We start from the raw sequence: 18,112 nt of genomic DNA, 5'->3' as shown, positions 1-18,112 counted from the left end.
CACGCAAAATCTTATTGACGTTTTATGTTGTTTGTTGATATGTTTCTTAGGTCAAATGATCCCGTTGGAGTTGATAGACCCTTTTTGGAGGAAGTTAAATTTGGACTCCATAGTCGAACCGAGCAAGGTGGACTCTTTCGACTTAGACGGCAAATTTGTGCTTCTCAAACAACATTTAAGTGCTCAGCCGATAGAACTAAAGAAAAACTTGATTCAAAAGATGAAGGAGTTGGTACAACTCAATAAGACGAAGCTTAAACAACCAGTTGTGCAAAAAAACACACGGGGTCACCCAACTTTAAAAGCTCAGCAACAAAGGAAGGATGATTCGTTTACGGAGCCTTCAAGACACATCTTTTTTACAACGCAGGACCAGTATAGTGATTCACAAGATGGGTTTGGCACACAAGAGTCAACGATTGAACCTACCAGGCACAGCTCGTTTGTCGAGTCACAAAGTTATTGTACTGAAACACCTATGTTCTTCAGCGTGATTGCGAAAGGCGCTAAGAATTCGAAAACGAAAAACAAGGTCGCAAAATCAAAGGAAGAGCCACCAGACTTACCTTTGCTGCCTGTCGGACAAGTTAATATGTTCATGCACTTCAAAAAGTACATTCCACCGTGCTTCTATCCACACCTCAGTCACATACAAAATGTGCAGGGTGATGGTAATTGTGGGTTTCGATCTATAGCGGTCGGCTTATCGCTTAAAGAGTGGCAGTGGCCGTTCATACGGGAGTATCTTCATGATGAGTGCAATCGGTTCCACGAATTTTGGAAAAAGATACATGAAGTTCAGTATCAACAAGTTCTGCAATCATTAGTGTGGTCCAACCATATAGACGGAGCACCTCCACATAAGTGGCTACAAATGCCATTCACGGGGCTTCTGATAGCAAACCGGTGGAATGTCAATTGTCTCTTATTAAGTGACCTTGGTTGTGCTTCATTTTTTTCCCATGTTCATAACAGCCGAAGAAAGTATCCCGCATCGAACAGTCGCGCTTGTACATGTACACAGGAACCATTTTATTCACGTAAGATTAGAAGGGGAATATCCAATGCCAACCCCATCAGGATACTGGCGACAACCGACATGGAATACGCCAGCAGAAAGTTGGTATCACTATTACAAGGAACGTATTGACCAATATAATATGATCATTGATGAATATAGGACCAGGGATTACATAGATATAGGTGCCCTATGAATATAAAATGTTATTTACATGTTTTGACAATTTGTAATGATCAACATACACGTTATATAAATGTTTTGGCAACTTTTTGAAATTGAACTTGAAAAAACGTTTAAACGAATCAATTTGCATGTTTTGACAATTTGTAATGATAAACATACATGTTATATAAATGTTTTGGCAACTTGTTGAAATTGAATTTTAAAAAACGTTTAAACGAATCAACGTTAACGCATACCGACCGTATTTTCGTCAGTTCCGCATATAGTAATTGAATATAAATGAAAAATACTGAATTGTATACGGGCCGTATAAAAATATACGCCTCGTATACCGTGATCGTATATTAAGTATACGACAGAATTAAAATAAATTAAATTACTGTATACGGGTCGTATAATTTTATACGGCCCGTATACAAAGGAAAAAAGATCGTATAAGTTTTATACGACCTCATTTCCACCATACGGCTTCAACATTCCACCAAAAATTCTCTCGTTTTTCTCTCGTATCGTTCTTGGACAACATTCTTTGGCGTTTTTGGCGTTTTCTTCTCGTTCTTCCTATACGGTACGTTTTCGTATAGTAAACTTTCAAATTCCGTAACATGTTAGATTATGGTCTTGTATAGTAAAGCGTAGATAGGCGTAACGATTACGATTGTATAATTCAATTTGAAAAAAAAATTGAAACAAAAAATTGTAACTGATTATTCAAGTGTATACGGTCGTACAAATTGTATACGATCGTATAATGTTTGAATATTCAAACATTATACGATCGTATACAATTTATACGACCGTAATAGTCTTTCTGGTGGGTATCCTTAATTCTCTCATCTCTTGAACCTATTGTCCTAGATCCAAATATACACTTGAATAATCAAAGGTTTTACGATCGTATACGTTATATACGCTCGTATAACGTTTGAATATTTAAACATTATACGATCGTATATTTATATACGGTCGTATACTTGTTTGAATATTCAAACATTATACGAACGTATATTTTATATACGGTCGTATACTTGTTGAATGTTCAAACATTGTACGAGCGTATATGATATGTACAATACATTCGTATACAAGAACAGTATTCGCATAATACGTTAACGATAATCGTATAGTGATTGCTAAGTTGTAATTGTTATCTGTTACAGACGATATGGCTGAGTCATCAGCAGCTGGTGCGGCCCGTAGAGGTCGAGGTTAGGGTCAGGGTCAGGGTCGGGGCCGTGGACGTGGACGCGGACGGGGACGTGGACGTGGACAGGAGGAGGAGGTTGTGCCCGATTTTACTGAGACGGGGCGGTTTCTTAGAGATATCCCCCGATGTACGGTTGCCTATAGGGTTTTGGGCAAATTACGGGAGATGGTGCTGGATGCGCCTTGGACCATAGATTTTCAGTTTTTGATCGATATTGGAGCGACCGGTCGGGTCTGGGAGCTCATGCCAGCTAACTCCCCGTGGGACCGCTTATTTGATGCCGCCGCAAAGCGGGCCCACAGGGAGATTACTTTAGAGTTTTTATCTACCTTTTCATTTACGGACACCCGGGGTGGGGGTTTTCAGCATTTTTTGACGACAGAGGCCGTAGCTTTTACTATTTGCGGCAAGACTCAGAGGATGACACTTCCTCAGTTTGCTGTTGCCTTGGGTCTGTACTCACAGGAGGACTCAAGGTCCCGCGCATTTTCTGATGCGCCAGTCATCACGTCCACTGACGTGTTGTGGCCGTATTGGCGCACTATTGGGTTCGGGGAGTTCGCGAAACCGAAGCAGCGATCCCCGAAGGCACGGGCGACTGATCTTTACGACCCGTTACACTGATACCTACATCGGTGTATCGCCGTGACGATCGCCGGTCGTCATGATAGCAGGGAATGGGTCACCCAAAATGACCTATTCTTCTTGCACGACTTACTTACCGGCGGGAGGGCCAACTTGGCGTACAAGTTGGCCGCATATCTCGCCGACTACGCTTTTAAGCGACCCTCTTCCCACATCAGCTGTGGGGCTTTCGTCACCCGTCTGGCGAAGGGTTTCTTTCGCCTCCTGTCCCCGCAGGTGGCAAGTGATATGTCCCTGACACGCCAGCTTGACAGGGTTGGGGGGGATACAGCCCTATCGATGGGTTTGGCTCGCGAGGTCGAGGGAGGGCAGCTGGTTTGGGCTTATGGTGTGGGTGAGGGACCCCGTGGAGAGGGTGGTGATGAGGAGGGAGACGAGGGAGAGGGAGGCGTGGGCGAGGGAGACGAGGGCAAGGGAGAGGGAGGCGACGCAGAGGGGATCGCTCATACTGTCGATCGATCACAGGTAGCTGCGGAGGAGTGATGTGTGTAAAATGCAACATATAAATTACATCAAATGAGGCATAAAACTGACCCTTTTTAAGTACTAATGTTGGAAAAAGTGTGCTTTTGTCTTCCTTTTGTATTTTCAGGGTTAAAAGAGCTTCAATGAACAAAAGAAGCAAAAATGCAGCCAAATCCAACATAAATACAAAGAAAAGGAAGAAACGTGGCATGCCCGACTCCTCGACAGCATCTCCCAAAGCAAAAACAAGAAGAAAGCTGAGCATGGGGTTGTGCCCAGCTGAGCATGGGGCTGTGCCCAGCTGAACACGGGGCTGTGTCCAGCGGACACGGGGCGTGTCCAGCTCAACACGGGGCCGTGCTCAGCGAGCACGGGGCAGTGTCCAGAATGGTCAGCCCTGGCACAAAAGACAAAGTGTTAGAAGCTTCTATTGCCCACCACGGGGCCGTACCCAGCGGATACGGGGGCGTGGTCAGAGTGCTGCAGGTGCATTTATTGTAATTGCGAATTACAATTAATGAAGAGAGAGAGTGTCAGACGAGCACGGGGCCGTGTCCAGCGGACACGGGGCCGTGCCCAGGCTTCTGTTCAGCCTATAAATAGGAGTGCTTGGAGCCATTTCAACTCATCCCTTGGCACACCACCTCTCTCACACTTCATCCATCACCCACCACCACCATAACACCATCATCCATTGTCCATCATAGAGTGTGTGAGTCGTCTCGGGATCCAAGATTGATCGTAAGAGTTCTTGACAATCAAGGCCATGTTTGCCTAAGTCTCTTACATCACTTGGTGAAGACAAGTGTTTAGTATAATACTTTTTATTTTTAATCTTTTGCACTTTTTATTTGGTTTTGTATTAATGACTTTAATAACTAGTTACTTATGTTGAAGGTGATCTTTCCTTATCGTTTGTCCGTGGTGTCTTGGCATTATTTTACTGTCTATATAAAATAAAAGATTTTCACCATTCATATCTCCACGGTCTATATGGAGGTATGTTGGCTACCTGGTCGGGGGTTAAGGGAACGGTTTGGTAAGGGTCTTGCCCTTGTTCAGCGTTTAGAGGTCCTGCTTGGTACGTGGGTCAATTTTAGTAGGATCTCCTTCAATACCCATAGGTATTGGATGGCGGGGATCCAAACTCTTTAACCCCCTCATAAGTTAACTACTATTAATACTATAACCCGGCTATTTAGGACTGTATCCCTGCTGACTCAGACTACTTAGCCGAGGGTAACGTCACCGCCGAAAGCGGGGCCTACCACAATTTGCATTAATAACTTAATTCATTATCTTTCAATAATCCGACCCTTTAGGATTGTATCCTTGCTGACTCAAACTACTGGGTTGAGGGTAACGTCGCCTTCAAAAGAGGGGCCTACTACAATAACTAAGATAATCTCTTAAACAAGTGCAAAAGTGCGAAAATAATCAAAGGTTATACTAACACACGTGTCGGATCCAAGTGATTCATCTTGTCTATCTGTTTTTATTTTATTTTATTTTTCAGCATTTAGTTAGTTTTTATTTTTCTTAGTTTAAAACATTTTTCTCACTTTTTGATTTGATTAGACGTTGAGGATAAACCGGTATTAAAAGCTCTTGTGTCCTTGGACGACCTCGGTATCTTACCAACACTATACTACGTCCACGATGGGTGCACTTGCCCATATGTGTGTTTAGTGTTAGTGAATATCGTGTTTTATAAATTTAAAACTTGGCTAAAAGTGTAAAAAGGGCTTAAATATACATCTAAAATATAACACACTTCACGCACATCAAGTTTTTGGCGCCGCTGCCGGGGACACAAGGATTTTAAGAAAGCTTAAAATCGACGGCCTAATCAGTTTTTCAAAACCTTTTCAAAACGCGCGCACATTTTTCTGCATTTTAGTTTAGTTTGCATTTACAGTAGCCTGAACACGGGGCCGTGCTCGCTGAACACGCCCCCGTGCTGCATATTTTTAGTTAGATACCCAGATACAGAGTCTGAACACGGGGTCGTGCTCACTCAACACGCCCCCGTGCTCAACGTGACCAGTAACTTTAATTAAAACGCCCAGATACAGACCCTGACCACGGGGCCGTGTCCAGCTTTTGTTTCCGTCTTTATTTTTGTTTTCTGGTCCCGAGACTCAGTTGTGGTCTGTTGAGTGATTCTTATGGATCAATACTCAAGAGGCTACAACTACACCTATGATGAGGATGATTATAGGGGTAATTATTGCACTAATTGTCGTAACACACGCTCGGTTCAATATAATAACTCATATCAACCATCCAATTCATACAACTACTATGAGGAGCCCAGGTACGAGCCATCAACTTCATACACATCCTATGAAGACCCAAGGTATGAACCTCCTCCCTCATACTCATATTTTGATGAACCAAGGTATGAGCCTTCATACTCATACTTTGAAGACTCAAGATATGAGCCACCACCTTCATATTCTTATTATGAGGAACCATGGCGTGAACAACCCACCTCATATGAGTACTATGAAGAACAAAATTTCGACCCTTATCCATCATATGCTTACAATGAAGAACAATGGTGTGAGCCATCTACTTCATATGAGAATTATGAGGAGCCAAGGATCGAACAACCGGATTCAAGCTTTGAGGATCCAAATTCTTTTTCTCTCACCGAAGTGACCAATAGGATATTAGAACACATTAAAACTATCGAACGTTACATGAAAGAATCTCGCGCAAGGGAAGAGGAATCCCGCGCAAGAGAAGAATTAAACTGTAATAATAACGTAGAGATAGTTGAAAATGTAAAAATGGAAGAACAAGAAAGTGAAAAACTGACACATGAGTTAAACAACGAAAAAGGTGAGTCCGATAACGTTAAATTACAAGAAGAGTCTAATTTTGAAGAAATTAATCTCTTGTCACCTACTTTCGAGAATCATTGTTTAGTAACCCCTCATGCCAAGTTTTTAAAAGAGTTAAACACTAGTGCTAAAATCAAAGAAATAGTGAGTGTTAAGTTAACTAATGATCAAACTTTGCTAATAAAAGAAGATCCTTTTGAAATTAACATTACACCGGTTCCATGTTTCTTTCAAAATTCATTTATTAGTAATATCACCATTGATAAAGATCTTTGTGTTAACATAATGCCTAACTACATTTTTGAAAAATTAAGTATTAGTGATTTTGCTCCACTTCAAATACCCATTTTTCTATCCGATCGGAAAGTGCTAAAATCAATCAGTGTAGTTGAAGATGTTTTGGTTCAAACAAATCAAATGGTAATCCCAACCGACTTTGTCATCCTCGATGACGCTCCTTTAGTCTTGGGAAAACCTTTTGTACAAACTCATAAAGCTTTGAAAAACCGGAAATTCAACAATCTACCTCTTCAGTTAGGGGCATTCAAAAGGAGCATAGATCTTGAGCGTTCAATGAAATATCATTTTGGCAATAATGACCCCCTAATTGAAGATGAGCCAGAACCACCCGATAAGGAGGGTCTAGCCAAGGACCCTTATAAACATGGCGCACCACGGAGGCATTCCGCGGAACTATCCGTAGTTTAGTTTAGATTAACTTTTATGTTTTCTAGTTTAGTTTTTAATTTTCAGGAATAAAACACACTCGAGATGGTGAAGGATGCTAAGGGAAGCTTGAACCAACACCCCATACATAAAAACAGAGCCTTCCGACGATTTTTCTTCATTACAGCAAGTTCAGCACGGGGCCGTGCTCACCCAACACGTCCCGGTGCCCAAAACTCTGCAGAAATGCCCAGTTCAGGTATCTGGACACGGGGCCGTGCTCACTGAACACGCCCCTGTGCCCAGCCTTCTGTTCACTTTTGGTACTGGCAGTCTGGACATGGGGCCGTGCACAGCCAACACCACCCCGTGTTCAGCTACCCAGTATCATAAAATCTTGTTTTTAACCCACTTATACACATTCTAATCAACCGAAAATCTTATTTTTGGGACACATTGAGGACAATGTGTAATTTAAGTATGGGGGGATGCTAAAACCTTGAATTTTGCAAGTCCTAATTACAAGCCTTACTCAAAACTCTATTGGAACCGCTAAACACCCCAAATTTTTTCAAAAACTTTTCATTTTTTTTTACTTGTCTTGGTTTAATTTGGGAATTTCAAAATTCTAAAAAGGTTATATTTTTACAAATTTACAACTTATAACGTCGTGATAAAAAGAACCAACATAAGAAAATAATGAAACGGCATGACAAGCTTAGTTAAAATTTAATTATATATACTTGATCACATAAAAACCCATTCCCACAAAAGTGAGTTTTGAGCCTTTATTGAGCATACAAATATACATCTTTAAACTAAATGCTCATTTTTCGTTTCTTGTGTGAATAGCCGCTTGGTTTCTTACGACTCTAGAACTTGCCACGACGATACATTCCCGGTCCTTACCAACTTAAACCCGAGTAAGTAAATGATGGAGGCATTAAGACTAACCTTTTTTATTTCTACACCAATATTTTTCTTTTTTTTTACCACCTACCCAAAATCCCCCTAGTTAACCCCTTTGAGCCTAAGCCTTTTCATTTCTTAACCCAAAACAAACACCCTTTTTCCCACCAAAACCCCTTTTTCATTTTAAACCCTTTATTTTAGTAACAAAGCGCGGTTTTTCTTTTGACTTCCTTATAAAAAAAAAAAAAGAGAAAAATGATTATAATAATGAAGCCAAAAGAAATAAACAAACAAGGTTATCAAAAAGAACTTTGTTTGAAAAAAAAATTGCTTCATTAAATAAAAAGTAAAAAAAAAGGGGTCTTACGAAAACCGACGCTTTTTACGCTTTTCGCCCTTTTACTAACCACTAACCCAACCACCCACCTTTAGCCCAAGCCTAACCCTTCACCCAAAAAGTTCTCTTGATATTTACAAAGGTATAAAGTTAAAAAGAAGGAGGATTGATTGCTTGGCAAGCTTATGGTAGGAATAAGTTCCATGCCGCTCTCGAGTGATTCACTAAAAATACACCTTCGGCCGAGTGTTGAGTGATCCCCCGTGAGGTATGTGAACTTGTATATAATTGGAATTTTAAAAAGGCATGCTATGCCCAAATAAGTAATTTATCTTATGAAACGTTCTAAATAAATCATAACGAATAGGATTGTAAATAGTATAAAAATAAAACCCAATAAAGATCTTGGATTCCCGACACTCAAAGACAAGCCCAAAACCTTCTCTTCTACCCATTCCATTTGGGAGTGTAAGCCACATATTAAAGAGTTTTGCTTGAGGACAAGCAAAGATTCAAGTGTGGGGGTATTTGATGTGTGTAAAATGCAACATATAAATTACATCAAATGAGGCATAAAACTGACCCTTTTTAAGTACTAATGTTGGAAAAAGTGTGCTTTTGTCTTCCTTTTGTATTTTCAGGGTTAAAAGAGCTTAAATGAACAAAAGAAGCAAAAATTCAGCCAAATCCAACATAAATACAAAGAAAAGGAAGAAACGTGGCATGCCCGACTCCTCGACAGCATCTCCCAAAGCAAAAACAAGAAGAAAGCTGAGCATGGGGCTGTGCCCAGCTGAGCATGGGGCTGTGCCCAGCTGAACACGGGGCTGTGTCCAGCGGACACGGGGCGTGTCCAGCTCAACACGGGGCCGTGCTCAGCGAGCACGGGGCAGTGTCCAGAATGGTCAGCCCTGGCACAAAAGACAAAGTGTTAGAAGCTTCTATTGCCCACCACGGGGCCGTGCCCAGCGGACACGGGGGCGTGGTCAGAGTGCTGCAGGTGCATTTATTGTAATTGCGAATTACAATTAATGAAGAGAGAGAGTGTCAGACGGGCACGGGGCCGTGTCCAGCGGACACGGGGCCGTGCCCACGCTTCTGTTCAGCCTATAAATAGGAGTGCTTGGAGCCATTTCAACTCATCCCTTGGCACACCACCTCTCTCACACTTCATCCACCACCCACCACCACCATAACACCATCATCCACCACCATCATCCATTGTCCATCATAGAGTGTGTGAGTCGTCTCGGGATCCAAGATTGATCGTAAGAGTTCTTGACAATCAAGGCCATGTTTGCCTAAGTCTCTTACATCACTTGGTGAAGACAAGTGTTTAGTATAATACTTTTTATTTTCAATCTTTTGCACTTTTTATTTGGTTTTGTATTAATGACTTTAATAACTAGTTACTTATGTTGAAGGTGATCTTTCCTTATCGTTTGTCCGTGGTGTCTTGGCATTATTTTACTGTCTATATAAAATAAAAGATTTTCACCATTCATATCTCCACGGTCTATATGGAGGTATGTTGGCTACCTGGTCGGGGGTTAAGGGAACGGTTTGGTAAGGGTCTTGCCCTTGTTCAGCGTTTAGAGGTCCTGCTTGGGACCTGGGTCAAATTTAGTAGGATCTCCTTCAATACCCATAGGTATTGGATGGCGGGGATCCAAACTCTTTAACCCCCTCATAAGTTAACTACTATTAATACTATAACCCGGCTATTTAGGACTGTATCCCTGCTGACTCAGACTACTTAGCCGAGGGTAACGTCACCGCCGAAAGCGGGGCCTACCACAATTTGCATTAATAACTTAATTCATTATCTTTCAATAATCCGACCCTTTAGGATTGTATCCTTGCTGACTCAAACTACTGGGTTGAGGGTAACGTCGCCTTCAAAAGAGGGGCCTACTACAATAACTAAGATAATCTCTTAAACAAGTGCAAAAGTGCGAAAATAATCAAAGGTTATACTAACACACGTGTCGGATCCAAATGATTCATCTTGTCTATCTGTTTTTATTTTATTTTATTTTTCAGCATTTAGTTAGTTTTTATTTTTCTTAGTTTAAAACATTTTTCTCACTTTTTGATTTGATTAGACGTTGAGGATAAACCGGTATTAAAAGCTCTTATGTCCTTGGACGACCTCGGTATCTTACCAACACTATACTACGTCCATGATGGGTGCACTTGCCCATATGTGTGTTTAGTGTTAGTGAATATCGTGTTTATAAATTTAAAACTTGGCTAAAAGTGTAAAAAGGGCTTAAATATACATCTAAAATATAACACACTTCACGCATATCAGGAGTTACGGGGTGATCGCCCGTACGTTCGACGCAGCGTGAGACAGCGTGTGATGCCTCCACCGGGGGTGTAGGAGAGACTCGTTCAGGTCGAGTCGGATGTAGCTACAGTCAGAGGGGATTTAGCTGCAGTGAGAGAGGATGTACAGTGGATGGTCGAGGCGATTGTGGCTATGCATTCTGCCGCACCCCTACCTCCACGAGGTGGTGCTGCACCACCACCGCCGTAGTTGCTTATTGTATTATTTTTTTTTGTTATTTTACGTTTGAAACTTTGTAAAAGTTTATCTTTTTTTTGTTTTAGATGTAAAACATTATAAATATTAATCTTATGTTTAGATGTTAACTTGTTTGTTTAATAATTGTTGTCGTAGTTTATCATAATCATATCACATATTTATCGTTTTACATAGTGGAAACTTACTAAACATTATAAATAGGTTTAACTAGAAACTCGTAACATAATCCAATATATACAATACTATTTTAAAATTTACAAAACTTATTAAACGGTTTCCCGATTGCAACAAAAAAATAACTATTCTATACATATTTATCGTTTTACAAAGTGGAAACCTATGAAACATAATAAATACGTTTAACTACAAACTCGTAACATAATGCGATATATAGAACACTATTTTAAAATTTTCAACATTTATTAAACGGTTTCCCGATTGCAACAAAAAATTAACTTTTCTATACATATTTATCGTTTTACAAAGAGGAAACTTATTAAACATAATAAATACGTTTAACTACAAACTCGTAACATAATCCGATATATACAACACTATTTTAAAATTTACAAAACTTATTAAACGGTTTCCCGATTTCAACAAAAAATTAACCTTTCTATACGGGCTATACGGGCCGTATAACATTATACGTCCCGTATACAGATTTCAAAACTAAAAACCCTTGTCCAACCTTCGAAACAATATGCAAGTATGTATACGACCCGTATATAATATACGTCCCGTATACATATAAAAACAAGAAAAACATTCCACTCATTGCATAAACATTCTATACGGCCCGTATACAAATAGGGATGTGAAAATAAGATTATAGAGGTGTGGAAATAGAAGAAGCCTTTATATTCATAAAAATATTTTCAACACGGTTACGATGACGACGACTATTATTATTATTATTATTATTATTATTATTATTATTATTATTATCCAAATTTTAATAAAAGACTCCACTTAATGCCACATGGCATATTCTCCTTCAATGTTATAATTTTTAATTGTATTTTATTATATTTTTTAATAATTAATACATAAATATCATTTATATTTATCTTTATCTTTATTCTAATTCTAATAAATAATTTCAAATAATGCTTTGATAAGGTTTAATTTAAAAAATCATTATCACTGTCATTGTAAATTAAAATTTAAAAATCTACAAATTAACCCAAATTAAAAATTAGTACATTATATAGTTTGATCAGATACAAATTTCCTAAACTGATATTTTATCCCTATACAAAATTATTTAATAAAAGAGTCCAAAAATATTTCATGTCGATACCTAATTAATTTAATATATTTGGTTAATATTGATTTTTTAATTAACTTTTATGTTAAATCAGATATATAATATAAAAAGATAGGATCTTTTGTGTTTAAAGGATTATTATCTTGAATAAGAAGAAAACGAGATTAATTATATTTTCACATAATATTAATATTAAAAATATATATATAAAATCTTAAAGTTTGGTCAATTCTTTTCATTACTATTCCTATCCTTTTACCTTTTAAATTATCACAAATAAAATTTAAATCGAACCCAAATAAAATAAAAATTCAATATGCTTTTATCCATCAAATCAACATTATATATTATGATTTTGCAAGATGTTTGGGCAATAGATGATAGTACTTCTAGCTTTAAAAAGTTTTTGTGCATCAAGAAGTTGTACTTTTTTGATTATTTGTTGTACCTTTTTTACTTTAAAACAATTGTCCTGTTACGTGCAATTTCATCTTTCCCCTGCCCTTTTTATCTCACGAATCTCTCTCTCTCAGCAGGAGGCTTTCAGGAGAAGTTCGAAACCCTAATTTGATGACGGAAGTTATGGAGATAGCGAAGCTATAGCGATGGTGTTCATGGTTCTGATGGTGGCTTGGAGAGTTGTTAGGGTTTTCAATCAGAGGGCATCGACGAGGACGATTGGAGGTCCGATGATGGTTTCCAATGGCAGCAACAACGGTTTCACCTTTTCCTCACTCAATCTCTCTACCTGAAACATAAACTTCATCAAAAAAGACAAGGTAATTTTCTAATTCTTATGATCCCATTGCTTAATTACGTGTCGATTGTTGGTCTTGATGTTCTGGTTTCACCTTAAGTTACGGAAGAATAAGATCATCGATATAGGTGGTCACTCGATCTAGGGTTTTTGTTGCTGCCTCCTCTCAACAACCCTGATTTGATTCTTCAACATGCCTAAATCAGGCAAGAAGTCCGCCTACAAGGTAACAACCTTATTTTCATTTTTCAATTAGTTAAAGTTAATTCATATATATAGGTTTATGTATCCAACTTAGATGATGTGTTTCGATTTCGTTTTAGGTTGTTTCAACTCCTGCAGCTGCAACACAACCGATCAAAAATGGTACCTTATTTTGTTTTCCTTTTATTGTATTACCTTTGCAGGTTCAATTCAATTCTATGAATATGTATGTATGTATATGAATTTTTACACTTATTATGTATCATTTATAGGCAAAAGAGATGCAGAGGAGATTGTTCAGAAGAAAGTAGTCAACGGAAAAAAAAAACAGAAGATAGTCAACGGTGGTGTGCCACGTGATGTTGAGAAAAATACCAAGCCCCAGAAGAAAAACAAGAAACAAGAAAGCAATTCTGAATCTAAGGAAGAAGAAGAGAAGGTATAAAGTTTTCACATGTATATATACTAATATTAATTATTAAATGTGAATAGAACCTAAGTTGTTACCTGATTAGTTCCCACTAAGATTTAAGGTCTGAATGATATTTGATATCTAAATTGATGATCAAGTTTTATAATGTAGCAATGAGAGGTCTTCACAAAAGAGTGGACAATTTCAAGTACGAACTGTATTTGTAAGGGGATTTGGTACCGATGACGGCTTTGACGATGTATGTTTTACATTTTATAATTCAACCGTGATGATGGCGTGTTGGCAATGGGAGTGAAGTAGAAAGACCATAGCCCACTGGTTGAGAGTATATCGTTATAGGATAATTGGAGTTGAGAGTATATGGGTTCCATAGGATAAAACCTCCTTTCATGGAGTTGAGAGTATATGGGTTCCATAGGATAAAACCTCCTTTCATACGAAACAATCTTCCTTTGATTGATAAATTTTAACTCTTTAGCAAGTTCAGGTGGGTATTACGGGTTAGTTTTTGGCCCGTTTAGGCACTTTTTGCCTCTTGCTTTGCTTGAGGCACCTAGGTTGCACACCTGTGCCTCGCCTCACCTCGCTTTGCTAGAGCGCCTTTGGTACAAACATAACTATCCATGCTTTCTTGTTGTTTTTTGTATGCCTGTAGGTTCAAGTTTCAGAGGGCACATCTATTTATACCCAATGCAGCTCATGGTTAAAGAATAGGTTTTGCTTTAGCACAACAGGTGTATTATTGTTCTATATTTATTTATCTTTACTGCATATCATGGTAACACGAATGTATCCTTGACTGTGACAAAAAAAGATATTGCTTATTCTAACTAACCTTTCTACTCACAAAAGCGTAACTTCCCCGGTGGATTTCATTTTTTTAATATTTTAGAAATATGTCCCTATAACTTCACAGCATAGATACACACCTATAACTTTCTCTTACATAAGTTCATAGAACTAATCGATGTATCTATGCTCATTTTGGAAATCATCCTCTTTTTAAAGCAGAGCCATTCGTAATTTTATCGGCTGCTTTCACATATCAGCCTCCTACAAAGGGACTGTGGTGTTTTCCAGTTCGCCTCGCGCCTCGGTCACATTATTTAAAACCAAATTGTGTTTCAACAACTAAGTGTACCCATGTAGACAGGTGGCATTATATATTATATATAGCTATAATTTGTAACATTTATGTGCAGTTATGTTTGTACATTATGCTATTGTGGTTTTCTATGTATATTTGTATGATACCTTTTGGTTAGTGGGTTGTACCCTTTCTTTGCATACCATGTGTACCCATGACTTGGATAAGCAGATAATGGGTTTTAGGGGGAAAAGATTAGACATCAAACCCTTCCTCCTTTGATCAGATAAAGATGAGAGAGAGCGCGATAGAAAGATTGCGGAGAGAGAGGGAATTGATTCCATGGTGGTTTGATGGCGGTGGGTTGAGCCGGAGCTGCAAAGACGGTGTTTCATGGCGGTGGTTCTACCACCGGTGACGACGGTGGTTTGCTGAAGAAGACGCCATCGCATCCGGAGGTCCGCCCAGGCGTCGCACATCGGAAAGGTTTCGGAGTTAATTTTTTTGTTTCAGTTTAACATGTTGATCCAATGTGTTGTTGTACATGTAGCTTCATTGGTGTTTTCTGCCTTTTGCTCATGTATAAGCAAAAGGTGCTAAATTGAGGTATCGGTATCCCCATGGAGTCTTATTTAGATGTGATACAAAGGTTTGCATTTCTTATCTGATGAGTTACTTTTTTCTTCACGTTCCCTTTAAATGGATCAATTTGGGCAGTGGTATCTCACTCAGAACCAAAAAAAAAGAAGCTAAAACCCTGCTAAATCGTTTTATATAAATAACTTTGGGTCGATTTGACCCGTCTCAATCCCATCCATTAATTATGTCACATCCAAACCACCTTTATCAATATATGACTAATATTCTAATATATATAACTGGATGATTAAATCCTCAATCTGTTGCAGGTTGGAGACTATGATAATCGAGCTTGAACGACAAAGGCTCCTGTTGTAGTAGTATCTCACGAGGTTAACCTTCATACTTCATCCCAACTCTTATTTTTAGAAATCAATAACCTTAAGTTAGTAACATCCGATTTTTGCTTTTGTACAGGCTATTTTGAGAGCATTCTATGTATATTTTGTTGATAGCCTGATAGACCATTGAAAGAAATTCTGCACATAGAGGTAACAACACCGACGTTTGCACATATTCTCAAAGTGGCAATTTCAACCTGTTTATGCCAAACGGATCAAATGGAACTAATTTACCTTAAAGGGAAATGGGTCAAGAGAAGTGATATTAATGTAAAATTGGACATATTATTATTATTCTTGGGTCAACCTAACGTGACCGGGCTCGCACATCATGTCACCTCAAGGCATACTGAATCTAATGTTGCGGTTTCAGATGCCATTGCATACAATAGAGATACAAATAGGAGCCACAGGAGTAGAAGAGAAAGATACAAGCTCATGGATTGAGATATACTTACGCACCAAGTTGACATTATTTGCTTGTAACTTATTAACACTACGAGCTATATACGTTTATTCAACTTCTACTTCCCCCAAAAATGAAATCAAATAGTACACGAACATTGGTTACTAAACATTAATATTGTAATCGACTAATCTTCATTAATAAAAAATATATTGAATACATAGATGGTCTATGTGGTATTGTTGGTGCTACAAGTTTGATTTATGTTTCCTTAGAGATGTTACATATATAGTTTACATGTTCAATTCATTAAAAAAAATGTTTGAATATTTTCATTCAATGAAGTTAAGAATATGCTGATTAGTTTAATTCTTTAATAAATTAAATAAAGTCAAATACAATCATGGTGACATGATTTTTTCAGTATTTTATACATTTATTTATTTATGAATGTCTTACTTCAAAACAAAAGCTAATAGCCGAAGAGATGTGAATGTAAAACGTGTATACCCAAAAATTTCTATACGAAAGCTACATAATAACACTACTGAGCGAAAAGTTCGGGTGGTCGGGCGCCACTTCCCGCCCCTTCTATACTTCGCCCATGGCCCTGCCTGTCGCAATATGTCTTTATTTCCCTGTTTGACAGGTTCATCGCAACGAACGGGGTCCTAGATCGACCTAGTTATTATTTTCTATGTTTTACGTTTTAGTCTAATTTTTTCGCATAAACATGATGCAACGGGCATGCATGGTTCAACGATTTTACGTTTGTTTTTCGTTCGGTGTTATTTTTACCCATTTTTCAATGTTGTTGGTCGCTGGCAGTGATATAGCATATATTGGTGCTACTTAGCACGGTTTACGCCCCCGCAGCAAAGCGGGGGGCCATAATACTAGTTATATATTATAAATTAGCAAGTTTTTTGTGCATAACAAGTTTTGCTTTGCACATTTTTCAAAAAAAAATTTGACTTTTTTACTTTTAACCCAAAGGTTTTTACCTTTTGAAATTTTAACCCTATATAATTTGTTTTTTTAACTTTAACCCAAAACTTTTCATTATTTGCAATTTAACTTCACAAGTTTTGTCACTTATACTTTTCATCTTTCGCAAATTTTCGTTTTACGTATGGTTCTAAATTTTTCGAGTTAATACGACGCAACGTGCATGTGTGGTTCAACGTTTTGCCTCTATTTTTTCATGTTTGACAGGTTCGTCGCAACACGCATATCCTAGGTCGAGACAGTGACGGTGGTCGATGACGGTTGTGTGACATTAGTACTATTTGACACTGTTTTACGCCCCGCTGCAACGCGAGGTGTGCTTTGGGGGTTTTTTCAAAGAAAAAATGGTTATGCATATGGTTGTCGTAACGTTGGCTTTGAGGGTTTTCCAAAAAAAAAGTTTTTTTTTTTTTACTTTTCACCCAAAAGTATTTCATAAATTACTTATAACCCAAAACTATTTGTTTTTTACTTTTAACCCAAAACTTTTTATCTTTTGCAATCTATCCTCGTAACTTTTTTACTTTCAACTTTGGTCCTTTATAGTTTTCATTTTCCGCAAATTTTCCGCTTTATGCTTGGTTCTAAATTTTGTGACATAATACATCGCAACGTGTGTCTTTGGCTTAACGTTTTTACGTTTCGTTCTAAATTTTGCGAGTTAACACGATGCAACATGCGTGTGAGGGTGAACGTTTTACATCGTCTATTTTTCCCCGTTTGACAAGTTTAACATAACGTGCAGGTCCTAGATCGACTTCGTTATAACTAAAGAATCCCCTCCGCATTGCGGCGGGTCGCAATCCTAATTTTTATAAATTTGTTCCTTTTAGAATAGTATTTCGTTAATCTTAATTTACCTCTTTAGCTCTTTCACTTAACAATTCATTTTTAAAAAATGATATATAAAATTATCACAAATATATTCACTTTTTATTTCCACGTCATTTACACAAATATGTGAAATAACCATTTTATCGTTTGTTCAGTTAAATATAAATAAAAGGTGTTCAGTTAAATCTAAATAAAAAGTTTTATAAAGAGTACGAGTTTGCGAATTTAATTTCTTTTATAAACAATTAAGAAATTTACCAAAATAGTAATATATAGTTTAACCCATTTTTATAAATT

At 38.0% G+C, this 18,112-nt stretch overlaps 1 protein-coding gene across 7 annotated transcripts; it reads left to right on the top strand.

Annotated features, from left to right (window-relative positions):
• The first annotated feature begins 12,605 nt into the window (after positions 1-12,605).
• Positions 12,606-16,194, top strand: LOC110936545. 7 transcript variants are annotated; one of them, XR_004866320.1, is made up of 8 exons: positions 12,606-12,885; positions 12,964-13,089; positions 13,187-13,229; positions 13,340-13,506; positions 14,156-14,234; positions 15,496-15,558; positions 15,644-15,717; positions 15,941-16,194. XR_004866320.1 is itself a non-coding variant. In XM_035977235.1 (7 exons), the coding sequence occupies exons 2-6, from the start codon at positions 13,057-13,059 to the stop codon at positions 15,507-15,509; spliced, it is 336 nt and encodes a 111-aa protein (XP_035833128.1). In that variant the 5' UTR covers positions 12,606-12,885; positions 12,964-13,056; the 3' UTR covers positions 15,510-15,558; positions 15,644-16,194. The 7 variants fall into 7 exon arrangements, 2 of the variants coding, with proteins under 2 accessions (XP_035833128.1, XP_035833147.1); XR_004866373.1 differs by having other exon boundaries at positions 13,340-15,073; positions 15,138-15,558; XR_002590108.2 differs by having other exon boundaries at positions 13,340-15,236.
• Positions 16,195-18,112: the final 1,918 nt, after the last annotated feature.

This window comes from Helianthus annuus, chromosome 1, assembly GCF_002127325.2.
Source record: "Helianthus annuus cultivar XRQ/B chromosome 1, HanXRQr2.0-SUNRISE, whole genome shotgun sequence".
Taxonomy (NCBI): domain Eukaryota; kingdom Viridiplantae; phylum Streptophyta; class Magnoliopsida; order Asterales; family Asteraceae; genus Helianthus; species Helianthus annuus.
The sequence above is the reverse complement of the archived record's forward strand: the minus strand, read 5'-3'. Positions and strand labels throughout refer to the sequence as shown.

Coding starts and splice junctions, on each gene's coding strand:
- LOC110936545 (XM_035977235.1), top strand. CDS start 13,057: ATGCCTAAATCAGGCAAGAAGTCCGCCTACAAG. Junction 13,230..13,339: donor AACACAACCGATCAAAAATG/GTACCTTATTTT, acceptor TATCATTTATAG/GCAAAAGAGATGCAGAGGAG. Junction 13,507..14,155: donor CTAAGGAAGAAGAAGAGAAG/GTATAAAGTTTT, acceptor GTATGCCTGTAG/GTTCAAGTTTCAGAGGGCAC.